This window comes from Microtus pennsylvanicus, chromosome 11 (genome assembly GCF_037038515.1).
Source record: "Microtus pennsylvanicus isolate mMicPen1 chromosome 11, mMicPen1.hap1, whole genome shotgun sequence".
Lineage (NCBI taxonomy): Eukaryota > Metazoa > Chordata > Mammalia > Rodentia > Cricetidae > Microtus > Microtus pennsylvanicus.
In genome coordinates this window covers 85,702,149-85,722,237 of record NC_134589.1, presented here as the reverse complement: position 1 = coordinate 85,722,237, position 20,089 = coordinate 85,702,149, and the positions used below count along the sequence as shown (strand labels likewise).

General features: G+C 47.8%; 1 protein-coding gene across 1 annotated transcript in view; it reads right to left on the bottom strand.

Annotated features, from left to right (window-relative positions):
* Dock2 (dedicator of cytokinesis 2) overlaps positions 1–20,089 on the bottom strand; it is a 400,319-nt gene that overhangs the window by 584 nt on the left and 379,646 nt on the right. The window contains exons 45-51 of the mRNA XM_075941339.1: positions 12,461–12,637; positions 11,158–11,241; positions 5,844–5,981; positions 4,007–4,134; positions 3,015–3,183; positions 1,963–2,083; positions 839–981 (exon numbers count right to left, since the gene is read on the bottom strand). Of these exons, the coding sequence (XP_075797454.1) occupies positions 839–981; positions 1,963–2,083; positions 3,015–3,183; positions 4,007–4,134; positions 5,844–5,981; positions 11,158–11,241; positions 12,461–12,637 (960 nt within the window). The remainder of the gene's footprint in view (positions 1–838; positions 982–1,962; positions 2,084–3,014; positions 3,184–4,006; positions 4,135–5,843; positions 5,982–11,157; positions 11,242–12,460; positions 12,638–20,089) is intronic.

Genomic DNA, 20,089 nt, shown 5'->3' with positions numbered 1-20,089 from the left:
TATGCATCATCTTGGAGCACCCCAGTCCCCACAGGCATGTCTTATACCTAAACCCAAGTGATTAGGAGTGGCTATGACCTTGACATTGGACAGGAAGCAGACTTTGGGAAGTTTCATAGACCCCTTGCTAACTGTGAATTCTGCACATCGCTTAGCTGACTCTCTGCGAGCCTTGCAAAACTCTTCTGGAACAGGGGAGGATCAAACAGGATAATGATGGGGAAGCGCTTAGCATGGGGCCTGACTCACTCACGCAGGCTCTCAGGCAACCTGTGATTTTTATAGTATCTCCACTCTGAATCATAGTGCCCAGAGGATCGGAAGTACGTCTGTCCCTTCTTGATCCCAGACAAGAACTGACAGGGTAACAACAGGAGACGGGACTTCAAGAGTCAGTGATTCAAAACCAACTTTTAATTTGAAGGCTTTTGTAATGTGAGTAGAATAGGAAAATGCTTTGCCCCCAAAAAAGTACTTTTGGCTCCTAAAGATAGATGACTAGCAGCTGGGGCTCATGGGGGAGCTCCAGCAGAGAGTTTAAGTCAGGACTAGCTACCTACTGGTGATCCCAGAAGGACTTCTATTCCGGAACTGGGGTCAGTCCTGCTCAAGGGAGCTACTTGGAGCCCCAAGAAGCATCACATGGTGGGCATTGCTGGACAGTTGCCCAAGCCTTAGGATCTCTGGCCATACTCCCCAGGGAGCAGTGAAGGTACAAGGTACATACCCACAGGTATGCATAGCTACCTGACTAGACCCTCCCATTTTTTTCCTTCAGTTGTTGACTCCCTGAGTCTCCCCAGCACTACCCCCTCTTCCCAGTCACTGGAGGCCTCACCATAGTCTTGAAGAACTGATTGACTTTCTTCTTTTTCAGGGTCTTCTTGTCACCATCCGAGAGGTGCAGGAAGGTCTGACTCAGCCGGGGAGATGTGTTGGCTTCCTCCAAGCCAGGCACGCCTGCCGCTGAGAGTGTGAGGGCTGAGGAGACAGTAAGGACCCTAGAATGAGCAAGTGGGCACTAGAGGTAGGTCCCAAGGGACAGGAACAGTATCTTACGCCATCCTTTGGGTGGTCCTGTCTCATGGCCCTTTGCAAAGCTTTGTACAGAAGCGTCTAGATGGAAGAGGGCTGAGAAGGGGAGACCCCTTGCCCCTTGGGCTAGTCTGGACTTAGCTTCCCACTGCCACTGACCAGTTAGTCTGTGCAGGATGCTGACATTCAGTGAATTGATTTGAACATGCAGCAATGGGGAGGGTGGCATTTTCTACATCACCGGTGGGTACTGTGGTGTGAAGGGGATAATGAGTTAGGGCAGGGTCTGACAGAAGCAGGCACTCTGGTAGGAGCAGATGTTTTTTTTCTGTCATGCACTGTTCAGCCCCAAGGGGGCAGCACTGGCTCTGCCTTGTTCTGTTCTGCCCAGTCCTCAGAACAGCCACTGTGGAGCAGCAGACACTAGAACTTGCTGCATAGATGCTGGGTCCCAGCTGTATATGGGCTTGCTCTGTGAATAGGAAAGTGAGTGGGGGCTCCCATATTCCTGGACAGTAAGAGATGGGCACAGGCGTCATCTATACACTGAATGCCACAGTCATTAGATGCTGTGCCAAGCTTTACAAACCTAGAAATAGTCTTCCTGGTTAGCAGAGGTGCCATGGGCAGCAGAGATATGCCAAAGGCACGCTCCTGGACCTGGGGAGCTGCTGCCTGCAAATTGAGGGACTCTTGGAAGGGAGGGGTCCCAGAGGTACAGCAGACTTTCCCTTCTGCTTCCGGTAGAGCTTGGTCACATGGCTTCCTCAATGGGAGATACTGAGAGAATGCAGAAGCCAGGGGCTTCTGGCCCCGGATACCCAACCTTCCTTGCCCTGTAGAAGTCATTCTCATCCATCTTCTGCCTGTTGGCTTGGCAACCCACACCACCTCTTCCCCCAGGTTAACAGTGGCAAATATACATACCTGGGATGGTGGGCATGGACTGGCTGGCAAAACTCATCTGAGAGAGGACAGACACCCTCGTGGGGACAGCCGCATGCTCCGAGAGATTGGTGTCGCTCATGAACTCGTGCTTTCTGGAGAGCTGGATGGATATACCACACATCACAGATCGCAAGGGCTCAGAGCCTCGGAGGGCTTAGTCCTCAAAGGTCGGGGGAAAGTGCTTAAAGTGGTTTCTATGGACCTGGCAGCATAGACAGCTCATGTGTTCTGCTGCAGACTGTTCTGTGTCAGTCTGCCTTTTAGAGCTGCATGTTATATTGCTCCAGGGGTGTTGGGAAGGGTCTATTTGGTTAGATGGTCAGGGGAGTGGTGTTCTGTAAAATCCTGGAGCATAGAAGACATGCCTATGCGCTTCCTTCAGAGGCCCACTGGGAAGCTTTTGAGGGTTTCTTTCTTTACCAGAAGGTATCGGCTAGCCCTGCCATTTCACCCAGAACCACCCCAACCCCCACATGCTATGCCATGAGGGCTAATGCTCGCTCCCTGGCAGTTCCCCAGCATACTTTTTAAATAAACCTTTCCTGGGGGAAGCTAACATTAAACTCAGGGCTGCCTAGTACCATATCTTTCTTCATTATTATAGTAATTATTGTTGAATTTCTTTTTGAGATAAGGGCTTACTCTGTAGATGAGGTTGTCCTGGAACTCACCATGTAGCACAGGCTGCCCTCAGTCATGCAAATATTGATTATATAATTATTCTCTAGATAACTTTACATATAAGCTATTAATTTATAAGACCCAAAATGATCAGAGTCTGCTCACCACACCCCACAAAGCCCAGCACTCAGATGCCCAGTTGAGTTGTTCTCTCTAGGAGACAGAGGGTTGAGAGCCCCGGTGACTGCTCTCTGCAATGAACACTGAAGCTCTGGAGTCTGACGGCTTGGGTTCTGTCTCCTATTTGGCAGCTTCCCTCCTCTAAGACCCAATGCAATGAGGGAGTCAGGCTGCATTTAATCATCCCAGGTTCTGAGAAGAACCGAGGAGAACCTAGCACCTCCACTCACCCGCTTCAGCTCTGATTCGGTTGTCGTCTTCTCGTCTGCAAACACCACACTGCTCCTCTTGGTCCTCTTCTTGGACCGCCGCAGCTTGACCTCCGGCAGAGTGCTCCCCGGGGAGATGGGCTCCTCCTCCACTTTGGGAGTCTTGGGTGCTACCGGCTCTAGGTCAAAGCTGAAGGGCAGAGGGAGGGGCAGTGGAAACTTGTTAGAGCTTTAGTGGGATGGCCCGGTAGGAACACGGGGGACCTAAGAGGACCTTCATGCTGACTGAGCAAGCAGTCACTGTAGGGCTGGCCAGTTATCTTGATAGCAAATTGCAGAAGTCACTCATCCACAAACATTTTTAAAAGGTTAGGATAATTGAATGTGGTAAGCCACTAAAAGCAAGAGGGATGGCAAGGAAATGAAACTGGTTAAAATGGGGATCTGGGTTCAAATTCAAGCACTGCTGCTTTTTAGCTGAATGAGTCTGTATAAATCCCTTGACTTCTCTGAGCCACCACTTGCTCAGTAAGTGTGGGACTGCAACAACCTGAACACTGGGCACATGGTGCCTATCATGCATACAGTGAAGTTGGAACCACAGGGTTCCGGGACAAAATGGGGAAGAGGCAGGAGATGTGGGAGGGGACATGCTACTGTGGAGTAAAATGGGAAGGATGAGACCTCTGTTAGAGGAAAGAACATTTACAATGCAGGCTGGGTGAGGGATGCTGGCTGCCAATAGACATCACTGAGCAAGGAGCCCAGTAGAGACAGTGATGTGTACGCATGTGTGTGTGTATGTACACACACGTTTGCACACACCTGCAGTGTATTCTGGGTTCTCAGGAGAGAAAACAGCCTCTCTCAGCTGCCCAGGGTGCTTTAAAAATTGGCGCCAGGTAAGACAACCCACTGAATGATGCCAAGGCTTTCCTGAGGACCCAGCTGGAGAAAGACTTGGAAGTGAAGGGGGCGGTGGCCTAGGCCAGAAGCTCCAGGAAGAGGCTGACCTCTCTGAGGTGACCTTGCTGGGAGTGCTGCAGTCAGAGTTCATGGAGGCCAGAGAGATGATGGACATCTGCCGGTAGGAACGCAGCATGGACCTGGGGCGGCCCAATCTCCTGTCATCGAAGTCCGGCTGTAGGTATGAGAACCGGTGGTGAGCAGCCGGCAGAGCAGAGGTTTGTTATCTGAGCCCTCCTCCCCATCTGGGTGGGGTGGAATTGTGGGCTCAAGGCATCAGTGCAAAACTTTCAGCCAGCAGGGCCGCGGGGGCTGCAGGATAAACATTAGCAGCATCTATGCCAGGGGAACAATTGCTAGTCCAAGTTTCCCCGTTGAGACAGCATCTGTACTCTTCAGTGACCCCATGGACCATCCTTCTTTATGCTAATGAGATGGCTCGAGACGGAGCCTGCCTGTGCCAGAGAGACCAACCCTGTCATTACAGGGCTGAGACTCTGAGCCACATATTATCAACTCACCCTCCAGGGAGGAGGCAGGGGACAGAGATGCATCTCCAGCCCATGACCAATGATTCACTCAATCTTGGCTATATAGTGAAAGCCCTGAGAAACACTCCACACTCCAGCTCCAGGGAGATCCATGGTAGGTAATCACATACCAGGGTGCCAGCGGGTGTCCTGACAACACGGAAGTTTCCTATCTGGGACCCTTTTATTCTCACCCTGTGTGTTTTTCACCTGGCTCCTCTTAAAGGTATCATAACGTGAAAGCAGCGGTACAGAAACTCCTCGGTGGATGAGATCGCATCCCAGTAAGCCTATTGTTAGGTTGAAAATACATTGAATCTATCCAGACTGTCCAACATTTTAGCTGGGGACACCATACACAGCAGCCCTCTTGGTGTCACACCGCAGTTGACGTCACCCATGGCTACCCAAGAGGCGTGTGTAGGGGCCCTCGTCTAGACTCTTCCATAAGTTCTTGATCACACAGGTCTAGCCCCAGAAAGATTGAGATCTGGAGAACAGTTTCTACGGACTGCACATTGCTTCAAAAATCATTCCAAAGTTGATAAACAGTAGAGGCCTTGGAGCCATGGGTTCTAGTATGTTACCAGGTCTGTAGGGAGGGTGAGAGCCCCCATATTTGTAATTATTGTGTGTGGAAGTGTGGGGCCTCACTCCTGGGGCCTGGGTTTGTGGCCATTATCTAAAGTGGGATGAAGGACCAGTCTCTCAGTCTGGGAGGCCTAAGTCCAAGTGTTTAGCATCAGAATTGCATTTCAGGAAGAGAGCATGGAGAAAGTCAACTTGTTTCTGTGTGGAGGAAGAGGGACCTAGGTCTAGCTCTAGCCCTCTCTGGAATACCAGCTTCTCTCTGGATGTCGGTAGATCAAGAGGATTGGGGGCAGACAGTCGCCAAGGTACTACATAGCTCTGATATTTGATAATTCTGCTTTATGTGAAAGGCAAGACATTGCCTCTGAGAGTGTTGGCCAGTGCTCTTTTCTGGCTGTGGAGTACAGTGGCTTTGGAGACAGCACAGCTGGGTAGATACTCTGACCTTAAGGTAACTTGCAATACAGTGTTTGCAAGTTATTTGATGCCCCTGAATCTCAAATGATATATAAGAACTGAAAAACATTCCTACCTACCTACCTGTTTCTCTCAGTTAATATACATCAACTGTATTTAGAGAGGGCCAAGTACATGCTAGGTGCTTCACTGATGCAACTTTTATACTTATATAGCGCAGTTTCGTAGATCTGATGTATAACTGGCTTCTCTCTAGGAATGATTTTTGAGGGAACAGAAAGGTTCCCGACGTCAGCCCCTTCCAAGGTCCTCCCCCTTCCCAGTCCCAGGGATGGATCACTCATACCATTTCTCGGACCCCGTACTCCTTTTCCACCTTCATTTTCAAGTTCTTGAAACACTCCTCCATCCGGTCATGGAAGGGCCGCAGGTTGTCCGACACCCTTTTCTCATGGATCTTAATCCCAGCTCCCAGGAAGGGGATCTGTAGAGAGATGGTACGCCATGGGCCTCAGCTTGGGCACTAGCTCAAAAGGTTCCTTTGGCCTGCTAACTCTTCCTGGAGGGTTTCAGATGCTCAGAGACACGCATGGTTCCTGGGACAACTGCAGCCTTGAAATTTGTCATGCAAGGGGACAATGACCCAGCAGCTCCGGCTTCCTTGGAACTGTAGTTGTCCCAGGCATTAGAAACCACAGGCATGGGAAAATCTGAGTCCTTTGAAAAATCTACAAAAGGTCAGAGTTCAGAAAACAGAAAGGAGGAACCTCCAGAACTTGGGCTTACAATCTTGCTTAAGAAGTATTGGCAGTACATAGGTGAAACCATGGTAAGAATGCCTGGCAACAAGGAGGAGCAGAGAAGGGGAGGGGGGCTCCAGTCCATCTCACATCCTGGGACACAACTGTACTTCTCACGGCCGCTGAACAAAACTACAAGCATGCTGGTATCAGACAGCTCTCTTATTACTAGTGTTTCTAGAAGTGTTGCCAAATCTTGGGAAGATAAGGGAGGAAGGAAAATGGGTAGGGGAAATGCAGGCTGTCTTATCTGTGTAGGAGATCAGCACACTGAACCTAGAGACCCAGGAGGGGAAGAACAGCTGTGGAACTACCTGATAGAAGGCAAATGTGAAAAAGTGAGCTGTATGACGTAGATGTAGAATAACCTAGACCACCAGGATGGAGGATGGTGTCTCTCTAGGAGAACAATAAACACCCCCACCCTGGTGAAGTAAAGGCTTTCTGGCTCCTTCTCAAGAGAGAAGAGAAGGTGGAGGGAGAATGCACTCTGCAGTGAGATGTGCAGTCGGCTAGACCTGTGCTCCAGTGTGTGCGCAGGAGGAAGGTGGCTGGAGGCTGTAACTGACCTCCAAGAGCAGAGTCAGTGATGAGTGGCAGCCACCTGCTTCTAGGGATCAAGGAGGCCTTCGGGGGCAGAGGCAAGGATGCCGTAGGAAAGCTGAGGGAGGCACTGAATTCTGCATGGGGCCAGCTCCTCTCCCAGGTGCCCCCAGCTTCACTTGGCAGCTATGTATAATGTGTTCTCATTCTCTCAGGAAGCAGGAACTTGTCCTCTAAAACAATCAGATCATGAAACCTGGGACTCCGGCAGCGTACCAGACCCAAGGATAGGAGGGGAAGCCGCCACTGCCAGACTAGAAACAAGTAGATGGCCACTGCGCCGTCCCCAGATTGCCCCGTGTAGCAGCTATGATCATCTTCCCGTGAAACGGTTTGAAGGATCTACTTCTGGAGATTATAAATGGTCCCAGACAGGTGTGTAGGTTCAGGCGTGTGGGTCGGTTACCGAGCTGTGATGTCACCTTGCTGACAGAGCCTTCTCCCATGATCACTGATTTCCATAATTTCCATAACTTCACTATGAATTAGGAGGTATCTGCTGGGGTCAGCAGACCTTGGAGGAAATTCACCCACAGGAGACAGGTCCCAAACTAACAGGCAGGATAAAAAACAAGTAGGAACGAAAAAGACAGATGAATGAACGTGGAAGAAAGATTATAGAGAGCTTAAGGTGTTACTTAAAAAATATTACCAAAGGGATCTTCCATAAAGATAATAGAGTAAGATTTAAAATGGAATGAATTTATAGCTTTAGTGTTACACTCTGACAAGACAGAAAATTGGTCCACTTAGCATCAATCTCAAGGCGTTAAGAGGGAGGAGGTAGCAAAGAGGATGCTCAGAGACTCAGTGCTCTCCAATGAACAGACCAACCAGACTGAAAGAAGCCAGCAAAGAAATCTGGGATTAGACTACAGATCAGCCAGCCTTGACATTCACAGAACACTCCACCGAGAGCTTTGGAATCTACACTTTCCCATCTGGACACGCCATTCCTTCACAACAGACTTTTTGCTAAATCCCACGGGTTTTGGTATATTGTGTTTCTGTTTTCATTCATTTCAGAGGATTTTTATAATTTCCTTTCTTACATCCACAGTGATACAATGTTCATCTAAAAGTGTATTATTTGGTCTCCATCTATGTATATAATTTTGAAGTTTATTCTTGTTATAGATTTTGAATTTTATTCCACTGTGACCAGAAAGGATAACATAATATAGTTGCATTTTTTTACAAGGTAACTTTTATGTGAGTATTATAAGCGAGAAAGAGAGAGATTCAGACTCTCACGTCTGCTGGCAGACAGGGAAGCTGGTGTGGACACATTAGGAAACTGTTTCTTATACCCAGGAGGGTTGAGCTTGAATGAACTATGACATGTACCTTGAGAGAGTGGAGGGTATACACATCTACCAATAGGAAGATGGATCAATAAATGAATATAATGTTTGTATGATACATACTTACACATGGGGCAAAAAGTCAAACCTCTGATATATGTAGCAACTGGTGAATGTTAAGGACACCATGCTTTGCAAAAGAGGCTAAATACATAATAGCATGTACTGCATATTCTATTTCTATGATGTTGCTGAATTAACCTTTGCTGGTAGAAATGAAGTGGTATATTCTAAAGCTCTATTTTCTCCTGTGTTAAGAGCAAGCATTTCCAGGTCTAAACACACCCAATAGAGAGACAGCCAAAAGCCTCAAGTTGAAACCAACCTCATTCTATGCCAGCAGAAAAATGAATGCATTTGTATCATTACGTGATCTCTCTGTATAGACTCCTAGACCGCGTGAATAAAGAATAGTGAGCTGCCACAAAAGGGACAAATTTTACCAGCCTGACTGACATATGGTGGTTCCAGTTATATGTAGGTCAGCAGGAATCCAGGGCAAACTGTGAGGCCTAGGAAGATGTGCTTAGAGAACAGAGCTCTATTTTTAATATAAGCAGGAAAGTAGTCAGTCTAGGGGGGAGTGGTGTTGACTACAGGACTACCTAAGACGGGCTTAGGGGTTCCAGAAGAAGCCCATTGCATCTAGGTGAGAGGTTATGTCTGTGGATGCTGGGTGATAAACCGAAGCACCATATATTTTTATATGCACTTTCCTGCATGTAATGCTTCACAGCAAAAAGCGTCAGAGAATAATATACCTTAGATATTGCCCCACATGATAAAATCTTCCTTACAAAGAACAAAGCATCTTGAACGATTCCAATCTTGAAATTTACAAATTCTGACACGAGCTGCTCACTGGAAATGCCAGCTTTCTCTGGTTTGGTAAAGCTAAGGCCCCTTCCCTTTAACATCGAAGGTCCTCGAGTTCTGAGGAAAAACCCCAAAGTGTGTGTGGTTTGCAAAACCATGTCGTTGCTGGAGTTAAGCTCCAATGGACAGGCTCAAGTTCGCCCCTCGCTATTGCTGTGTTACCTGGCACTGCGCCTGGTACACGGTGGGGATCCAGTAAACAAGGACTTTGAGAATGGATGGTAAGATGCTAGCAGATTTGCTGAGTGTACTAACGGGAGTAGCAGTGTGCCTGCCCCGCAGGACTGCATTGTTTAAATGCACATGCCATAGTTAGGAAAGCTGGGCAGAGCAGGAGGGATATAGCCTAGCACACTTCCCGGTATTAAAGGGCCTCTGTAACCTGTGGACTTGGGAGCCACGGGCATGCTATGGGAAAGGTGGACGCTAGGGGGTGCTGCCTGAATGTCCCTCATAATCTTAGAGGCTGTGGCATCTAACGCTGCTTTCATCTTTTTGGAACCCTTTCTAAATAGCTCCAAGGCTGGGGTGGAATGTTCTTAGAAGGCTTAGCCACTGCTCTGCAAGGCTTAGATCCATCCTCTGCAGACAGTGGATGCAGCATAGAGAGATGTAACCAGATGAGAAGAGGCGTCTGGCGGAGTCCTGGCAAGGGCACAAAGTAAGCCACCAACCACCAAGTCAGTTTGTGTGACCTGGTAGTCCTCCCTGGATGCCCCAGAGGTATCCAGGAAAAGGCCCCACTCAGCTGGCCTTCCTGCTTCTCAGATCGGGGTGGCGAGGGCGTCGCCATTATCTGAATATTAAAGGATACAGATAGTCCCAGGCAGATGGAAAGACCTGAGGGATATTTAGCTTTTACGGGTGGCACAGAGTGGGAAGAGGAGAGAACATTCCAGACACACCTAATGCATTCAGGGAAAGTATGTCTGCAGTGCTCGCTCAGCGTTTCAGTTTTAAAGTCCCACTTTGCATAAATTGGTGGAGGCAGAGAAGGACCTGAATTAGGAATACATATTTTAAGAAGAGTCTACACCCAGTGCTTCTCAGTCCCTGATTTCCCTGGAGTAACCAAACTCCCTCTTTGCATGGTGACTGGCAAGGAGAAGAGGAGGAGGGGATGGGCAGCCTGTAGGCAGCTTCTCCTGGCCCCAGGCTCTCCTCACTCCTCACCCACCTTACCCCTCCTATGTCCATCCATGCACCATCTGCCCAGAGCTCAGGCAGGCAGGTGTCTGAGGAGGCGGTCAGAGGGCTAGAGCAGGACGGGTCTGGTTCTTCCTTCTTTGGAAAAAGGAGAGAAAAAAAAAGAGAGAGAAAGGGAGAACAAAGAAAAAGAGAGAGGAGGAAGATGCGAGGATATAGGAGGCAGAGAGAGGCAAATGACAGACAGGGGAGAAGCGGAGAGCTTCCAAGAGCTGCAGACAGATGCCCAGAAAGGGGGTGGGGGGAGTGGGCAAGGAGAAGAATGCAACAGGACAAAGGATATAGAGGTGGACAAATAACAAGTCCTCAGGCTGAAATCTGGCCGAGCGAGGCAGATGTGCACCCTTTGACCGTGAGCCAGCCCAACAAAGACCTCAATTATTTGCAGAACCTGATATCCATCTGTGCGCTATCTGCGACAAACTGGGTCAGCCTCACAAGGAAGGTAGTGGTGGGGGATGGGCAAGCCTTCTATTGTCTGATTGGCATGATCTGGGGTTGGTGGTGGAAGTGTGTGTGTTTCGGGGGGGGGGGGAGTTCATTTGAGCCCCGCTGTGAAAAGCTATCTCATGATTTAACATCAAAGAAAGCAATCTCTGGCACAGCATCCATTGATGCCTGGCACTGTGCAATACCCAAAGGTAAGTAAGGTGTTCCAAATCTGTGTCCCGGCGAGCCTGCTTAGGTGTAATCCAGCAGTAGAAGGGGAGCCCTTTGGTCATGTGGAGTCAGGCCAGCCCAGGTTAGCCAAGGGCCAGAGAACCGGGCTAAGGAGAGAGCCTGGGTGGATGCTCTCGTGCCCAGGCTTTACCTGCCATGCGATCAGGTCCTTGAGGCGGTTCAGCTTGTCCTGGTCCTCTGGGTGATCTCTGCTGTACTCTTCAGTGAAGAAGGCCTGTGGGGGACAGGTAGGGACTTACAATTTCCTGTTTCTCAGGTAAAATACATGATCCATCTCTCTGGTATTGAGACAAAACTTGATGTGAAAGTTTCAAGATCCCAGGCATTGGTGTAGAACTTTCCATAGCTGATGATGCTTTCTTTTTCTTTACTGGAGGCTCACTCTGATCAGCACCCACTGGAAGCAGGGTGCAAACTCCAGTAAAGTAGTTCCAATGCGGGGTGCCAGGACCACCAGCAGCAGCTCCCCTGGAACCTGTTTTGACCTGGGAACTTGACACATTCTCCAGTACCAACTGGGTTCCACTGAACCAAAACTCTGAGGGGTTGAGTTGGATCTGGTTCAGGGTAGAGATTCCCATGTTAGGGAGCCTTCAAGGGATCCTGAGGTTCCGGGAGATCATTGCCGGTGGAAGAAAGCTGAGTAAGGAATTTCCCTGGTGCGTGTCCAAGCCTGTCTCCCAGTCTCCCTCATGGCTCCTCCATGCCTCGCCTCCCCTCATTTCAGAGTTCCTGTCCCCATTGTATGCACACTCCATGCAGACATATTGCAGCACCCCTGAAGGCTGAGCAACTGTGACCACAGAGGTGTCATGGCAGCCGAAAGGACTGGCTGGCTGGTTCACATGTTGCATTTTTGTCTTTGCACCAGTGAATGAATGGTCGAGGACAGGGAATGCACAGTGAGGTTGTGTAGGAAGGAGCTCACTCCTCATTCAAGTGAACTGGAAGCCTCCTCAGGACTTTCTGTTCTACATCATGCTAGGGAAAGCCATGTCTCCCTATTGGTAACTGGCATATCCAATAGGGGCAACTAGGACTCAACTGATGGCATTTTCTTTGTGCTCAAATGTGAGGGGCTTCCTGTGACTTACAGGCCTAGGTTGTGCCTCTGCCAATGGAGTTGGGCTCCCAGATTTCTGCATGTTAAGATTCTTTCTTTCCCTGTATCTATGTTGTTTAAAATCTTTTATGGAAGAGGTAGGTTTACCAAAAGGAATGGCTGGTGGTTTGTGGTTACCTCTGAGTCTTTCCTCAACAGAGATGCCAGGGGACTAGAAACCCCAGGAAATTTCTTTGTCTGTGTCTAGGTGTGGGATCAGGATGGGAAAGAGACAGGAGATCAGGTTGGAACCTGATGTCCAACCACGCTGAGTGTCCAAGTGAGATCAAGCAAGGACAGAGAAAGGGGGATAAGCTCCAAGGTCCTTCACCTTCTCATACTTGGCAAAGCCTCCCATGACTGCGGGGTCCACGATTCCATTGAGGAGCATAGAGAGTGGGTTGATGGGAAGGCTCTCATCACTCTGGTATTGGTTTATCATCATCAGGATCTTCTCGTTGGCTGTGGACATGGTTTCAATGGCATTCTCCAGAGGACTAATTGTAGTCTGTTAGAAACAAGATTGGCAGAAGAACCTTAGTGGGTGGCAAGAGAAGCCGATGTCATCAATGGTATCGATTTCACTTGGGTGGTAACTCAGACATTGTCCCTAGACCCCAAGCTACAGCAGGATCCGAGGGTAATGAATCAGCTCAGGGCTGTCTGCTAACCAAGGACAAGCTGGCTGGCTTTCTGGATCGAGGGAAAGGATTTCTCTGGGGAGGAAGTACCAGGCTCTGCTCTGACTTCACAGGTTGAAGGTACTCAGCGAAGGTTTCTCTCCCAGTAAAACACGCACTGACCCATCATCGCATACTATTCGGAAGCTATTGGGTATGGTACCAGTGAGAGAAGTCAGCATAGCTTGCTCTAGGAGCATCCAGCAGGTTCTGAGACCGTGGGTTAAAGGGAAGATAGAATGAAACTCTTCCCTTACACATCTCAGAAACCAAGATAAACAGTGGTATTGAAAGACAACAGACAAACACTGCAGTTTGCCAAAGCTTATGATCCGGTGTAAAAACTAAACTAGAGGTCAGCAAACATTTCTGCAACGGGACCAGAGAGTAAATATTTTAGGATTTGCAGACCAGATGGGCTCAGCTGAAACAACTCCACTCTGTTACTGCCGGGCAGAAGCAACAGCTGGAAAACTGGACGGGAAAGTGTGCTTGTCCCAACCAAACTCTACAGGTGTTAGCGTAGGCCACAGCAGTTATTCTGAGAAGGGGGGATCACCCATTGGGAAAGGATGGGCTGGAGGAAAGATGTGAGAAATCTGAGAAACTTCATGGAGGAAGGGAGCTAAACTTATGTCTAGCATGGCGGTGATGTGGTGCTTGCCTCGTTGGCCATGTAGTGAAGATTGATTGAGACAATACAACACCCGACACTGCAGAAGTTCCTCTTAGAACGTGTGCCTGCTGCATGTATGAGAGGAGCAGGTTAGCCCCTGTAGCCATACTCTTATCTCTTTAAATCCTGTTCTAACACAGCTTCTCCAACGCTTACTCTGAGCACGTGTTTTTGGAGAGCGTGGTGGTTTGAATAAGAATGGTCCCCATAGGCTCATATGTCTGAATACTAAGTCCTCAGTTGGTGGAACTGTTTGGGCAGGATTAGGAGGTGTGACCTTGGAAGAGGTGTGCCACTGAGGCAAGATTTGAAGTTTCAGAAGTCAACAGTATTCCCCGTTAGCTCTTTTTCTCTGCCTCCAACTTGAAGGTCAGGATGTAAGATCTTAGCTACTGCTTCAGCATCATGCCTGCCTGCTGCCATGTTTCCACCATGGTGGTCATGAAGGTCACTCTGAAACTGTAACCTTCTGAAACTGTGATCCCCAATGAACATTTTCTATGTAAGTTACCTTGGTCATGGTGTCTCTTCACAGCGATAGACAAGTCACTAAGACAGAGATGGAAGCATCTGTAGTGAGAAGCCCTTGGGGCCAGATTCTCTGTTGCTCCCACTATCTTTCTAATGCCAACACCCACAGTACTAGTCAGCATCATGTTAATGCAACTAAATATATGTGCAATTTCCCTATAAGAGAAAAGGGTTTATTTTGCCTATTAAGGTCAGGAAGTTGCCTTGGTTGAGCCTCAGGTAAAGTCACTAAATGGCAGTGATGGGAGGGTGTCAATGCAGACTGTCACATCATACTTAAGAACTTCCCCAAGGTGGGGCCTTTTAAAGGTTCACAGTAAATACTAACAGCACTATTTAGGGAAAACCATCTATATTCAAATTATAGTGCCCACATCTGCATTCATACAGGCCCACTGACTCACATGCACACAGGATATAAACTGGAGGAGAATATTACTTAGCCTATTGCCTAGAAAACTGAGATCCATATTCCTGTTTGCATGCTGCATACAAATCAACTCAGGAGCTTTACAAGGCTGAGGTCCAGAAGGACTTCTAAGGAAAAGCTACCCCTCAGCTGAGGAGCGCAGCACTTCACCTGGATGCCAACAACAGTCTGGGGTGTCTGAGATACCCACGCTTAGAGGCAAGTCACTAGAAATGGTAAGGCATGTAGGCGTGTTGACTGGCTTGCCTACACACTTCTGAGACTATTTCTAGATTCCCAGATCTGAATTCTCACTACAGGCATCAGAAACAGGGAATGAGCCCAAGAGCTTGGGCTCTCCACAGATGGGCATTTGATAGGGAACACACACAGCTCTGAGCGGAACTTGGGGTGCTGCATTTGGAGGGAGGCCTGGGTGTCAGCTGTTGATAAATGAAATCAAAAACAAAACCACCACAACCATATGTCACAACCAGGCGACAGAGATAGTTCCGTTCACAGTCACCTCACCTCCATGCATGCTCTCAAGGACAGGTTTGGTGATACTCTGTGGTGGTGTGGATGAGAACGACCCCCATAGGCTCAGCGGTGACCAGTTTGTCCCCAATTGGTGGGGCTGTTTGGGAAGGTGGTATGGGCTTTCTGGAGGATGTCACTGAGGGGTGGGCTTTGAGAGTTTCTAGCCTTGCTCCCCTTCCAGTTTGTTCTCTCTGCTTCCTATTTACAGTTGAAGATGTGAGCTCTCAGCTTCCTGTTCCTCCTCCCCTGTCTGCTAACTGTTAGCATGCCCCCCCACCATGATGGACTCTTTTGCCTCTGGAATCCTACAAGCAAAATAAACCCTTCTGTCAATTGCTTTTGGCCATGGCGTTTTATCGCAGCAACAGGAAAATGACTCATAAGACACATGCCCAACGGCAGTAGAGGCCACAGTTGGGCTGTTCTTGGTGGCAAAGGCTGGCATCTATGACAAACAAGTGTATCAGACAATGTCACCAAACCTGCCATGAGCTTCCTGTTGGGACTTAATTAGGCCCTCAGCTCTCTGGCATCTTTGCTGAGCTGAGCCTCAGTTTCTATGGGCAGCACAGGCAAAATAACTGGTTTCCAACTTGCTGTGAAGGAAACATAAATTTCTAAGGCAAAATGCATGGGAACAAGCATGCAGGTGAGTGGGAAGGGGCAGTAACTTCATTCCCAGCAAACCAACAGCCTTTCCAGCTGCTGTAGCACCTCCCACCTATATCACCAGCTTGAGTCCCCAGAAGTCCCATGAGCTGCATCAACCATCAACTTGACAGTTCAAGTTCATCACGGGTCTCAGTTTCCTCCTATGCAAGATAGTGCACTGCACAGGAATAAAGAAAATACATGGAAATAGCAGGAATCAAGTATCTGAAGAATAGCAGACTGTGCTGGCCTGCAGAGGTCGGTTGCTCAGCAAGCATTGGTTTAGAATCCCCCCAACCTTAACTCAGTAGGGGGATGGCTGGCTGCTTGCATTCGCTTCTGTATCTTCCAGTCACTAGTAGCCTAATGTGACATTTTATTTCCTTTCTCTTACAGGACTTGAAAGATATTTGAGTTTATAGCTCTGGGATCCAGTGGCTTTTGGCATCCATTGCAGCTCTGACATTCCATATTTTTCAGCTCTTATTTTGTAAACTGAGGATGAAGAGATGCATAATAACCCTCTAATAATACTCTGCCGTTTATGGCCTAACTGAATTGTCATACTTCTAGGTTAGGGCTCTAGAGAACAAGATAAAGTCCTCAACAAATAGGTGAGGCTTTCCCTGAAAGTCCATTCTCAAACACTCTTCTAGACGCATAGTGCTGGGGCCATGACACTGCATGAGGGAAAGAGCAGGTGCTGCGGGAGAATTGTCTGTATTCTGTCAATCATATTTTAAATAAACACTGATTGGCCAGTCAGGAAGTATAGGCAGGTCAAATAGACAGGAAGTAGAGGTGGGGTGATGAGAACAGGAGAATTCTAGGAAGGAGGAAGCCCATTCCTCCAGTCCTGCCCAGACCATGGAAGAAACAAGATGTAATCTGCTCAACTGAGAAAGGTACAGAGCCTAACACAGCTAACATAGATAAGAATAATGGGTTAATATACATTGCAAGAGCTAATAAGAAGCCTGCGCTAACAGGCCAGTCAGTTTATAATCTTATGGAGATTTCTGTGTGATTTTCTTTGGGGCTTGCCAGCTGTGGGGAACTGGGCAGGACATAAACCCCAACAAGCAGGCCCTCCATGTTACAAGCGGGGACTAAGAGGCGCATTCATATAATGAAAACAAACGCATAGTAGTGCAGTCATTTAGCAAGGCACTGCAGCTCTGTGTCTGAGACATCCTGAAGCTTGATAATGGAGGCCAGTAAGGACAAATCCACTATGATAATCCTTAGAGATGTTTTCCCGAAACCTTTCACCAGAAGATGTGCTAGTTTTGTTTGCATTCCTCTGAATGCATGCACACACGCACTCACACACATGAAACACGGTATGGGATGACTTGCTCTGGCTCTCAGTTTCAGAAGACCCAGTCTGTCATGGAGGGGAAGGCCTGATGGAACAGCTTACAACACATAACAGCAGACAAGAAGCAGAGAAATGGAATCCTGACGCTGGACTGGGTCCCTCTCCCTGCCCTCTTATCCTATCTTGGTCCCCAAACTGTAGGACAGTTCCACTTACATCCAGCATTAGTTAATTCTCTCTGAAAACAGCGTCATAGACACACCCAGAGGAGTACCTTATCAGTCTCCTAGGCAACTCAAATTCACAATCAAAATTAACCATCACAGAAGCTAACAACATGGAAGAGGGAAGTAAAATAGTGTTGTCTGCTTTTCCCCTAATTTCAGAATTTGGAAGTGAAAATGTAAGGTAACTATTTAGACACAATGGGTATTATGATTATTTATTTGGTTTACTTGAATATTCTTGAGAAGAATTATGGGCCTGAGGCTGCTCTTGGCACTTGGAGTACTTCAGGGAGAGAATAGCAGACAAAGCATCTGCCTTGCTGGAAATTATATTGCAGTAGAATCTACAGTCCAGCATTGTATTTAATATTTGGCCAATAAACACAGAAACAAGCAAATTGTGTAGTCTACTAGGAAGTGTTAAGAACTCTGAGAAGGAAAGGGACAGTAAGGGACACAGGAGGACAGGAGGCCCCCTCAGTTTACAGTCCAGCAGGCATGAGTGGAGAAGAGGCGCCTGTGGAGCCAACCCAAGGATAGAATCAGTCAGGGCTATTGGGCAGAGGCTTTGGAAGGCTGCAAAGCTCCCTTCCCTCAAGAACAAGGCTAGTAATGGTCCAGTCATCCTACCGTATCCATGGTGACTTGGCTCTGGGACCCTCTGAGAATACCAAAATCCACAATGAACAAGTCTCTTCTACAGCATGGCCCAATCCTTTTACATCATCCACACAATCTTCCCAAAGACCTTTAATCCTCTCTGGACTACTTACAATCGAATGCAAGGCGAATGCCATGTAGATGGTTATTTTTGCTCATTGTTTGGTAAAAGAAAAAAATATATCCTTATATCTTCTGTTCAGATGCAGTTTCCCCCCAAATACTTTCCATTTGCAGTCAGTCAATCTGTGGGTGTGGGACCTGTGCATACCGAGTGACAACTGTATGCACCTCCCAGGATTTTGTGATATTATGTAGGATAAAGCAGTAAAGCCTTTGGCACAATGCTGGGGGACATTTGTAGAAACTTGCCACATATTAAGTGCCCCTGAACCAAGAGCACAGCATTTGATTCCTTTCAAGGAACCTGCTCACTAGGATGGATGGGACACTCTGAGACAGAGTGCTATCCTAGCCCAGAGGATATTACAAGAGGTTGAAGTCAAACTTGACCTTGTCTACTAACCCTGACAATTTAAAAACTTACTCTGCGCCTCAGTGCCTCCATCTGTAAGTGGGGAAAATATCTATTTTGGAGGTTTTTAGAGGTTTAAATGAGATCATAGTAGTGGACAGCTTAGCACATGTTCAATAAATATGTCTTGCTGACATCATTATTGTTCCATTTTTCCAAGACCTGGGCCATGCCTATGAAATGGAGCCTACAGGCCTAATTGGTCTACAGACTTACTAAGAGGGCGTTGAAGGTCAGAGTCATGTGATCTTAATGCTGACAAAATAGTAGCTTGAAAACCTCAGTCAGACCACATCCCTCCTCCGTACAGGCATCTGTGTCACTTGCAGAGGAGACAAAGTAACCCTAAGGTCCTAAATGACCTAGGATCTGAACACTATTACTCACCTCTTGACTTCTCTGATTTGGACACAATCTGGCCCCAGAACCTCTGTGCCAGATGCATACTCTATTGAAAAGCCGATCTCTTCATCCAGGCATGATAGCACATACCTTTAATCCCAGAGCTTGGGAGGCAGAGGCAGAAGGATCTCTGAGTTTAAGGGAAGTTTGGTTTACAAAGCAAGTTCCAGAACAAAAAGGGCTACACAGAGAAAACCAAAACAAAAAGAAAAGAAAAAATAAAGAACAACCACCCCCTCTACTACCACCAACAGGGAAGAAAAGAAATAAGGAAGGAGAGAGAGGGGGAAGGAAGGAGGAGGAGGAGGAGGAGGAGGAGGAGAAGGGGAGGGAGGGAGAGAAGGAAGGAAGGAAGGAAGGAAGGAAGGAAGGAAGGAAGGAAGGAAGGAAAGAAGAGAAGAAGGAAGGATCTCTTCAATACCTCGTGGACTAGTCCTCTCTGTCCCAGGGCCTTTGTTGAAAACCATTTGTCAGGGAGGCTCCCTCTGACTCTGCTATCTGAAATGGCTACCCTCCTCCTTTCAGCCCTCCCTCCTGATGATCACCAGCTGACACGCTGTGTCTACTTTGACTTTTCCGTCTTTCTCCTCACCAGAATGGAAGCTGCACCATGGAATCTCCAGGTCTCAGAACAGTGTTTGACATGTGCTAGGCATCCATGAAATCGATTTTGAATGAATAAAATATTTTAAGGTATCACAACACATTCTATCCTATAATGGTTCTCATACTGTGCTAGCCTGTCCTGAGGCTCTGGGGAACTGCATGGCCCTCAGCTAACAGAGGATGTGGAGATGCTAAGGTACACTGAAAGCCCAAGACCTGTGCTGGAGCACCTGGGAGACTCAGTGGGCAAAGAAACCTTCCACCAAGCCTGACTCTGAGTTCAATCCCAGGAACACACATGGTGGAAGGAAAAGATAAATTCCTGAAAGTAGTCCTCTGGCATGCGCGTGCGTACACACACACACACACACACACACACACACACACATGCACTGGCATGTAAATGCACAAAAAGATGGAATAAATAAATATAACAAAATACATAACTACTATCTATATAAGGGAACTCAGACTTCTGGATTCCAACTGCCTCTGGCTCTCTGGTGTTTCCTCTTTCAGTCTTTATCTATCCAAACAGAAAATGGCTCGCTTTGGGGTGCTGCAGAATGTCACACTGTAGTCCTGGGTCTGGATGGAGAACTTTGGAGGGATAACTGGGTGGATGGTCTTCCAGAGCCTGCCTCTCCTCTTTCCCTTCCCCACATTCCCCATGACAAAGATGTTCCTCCTCTCCTGATTTCATTACTGGTATCTAGAGAGCC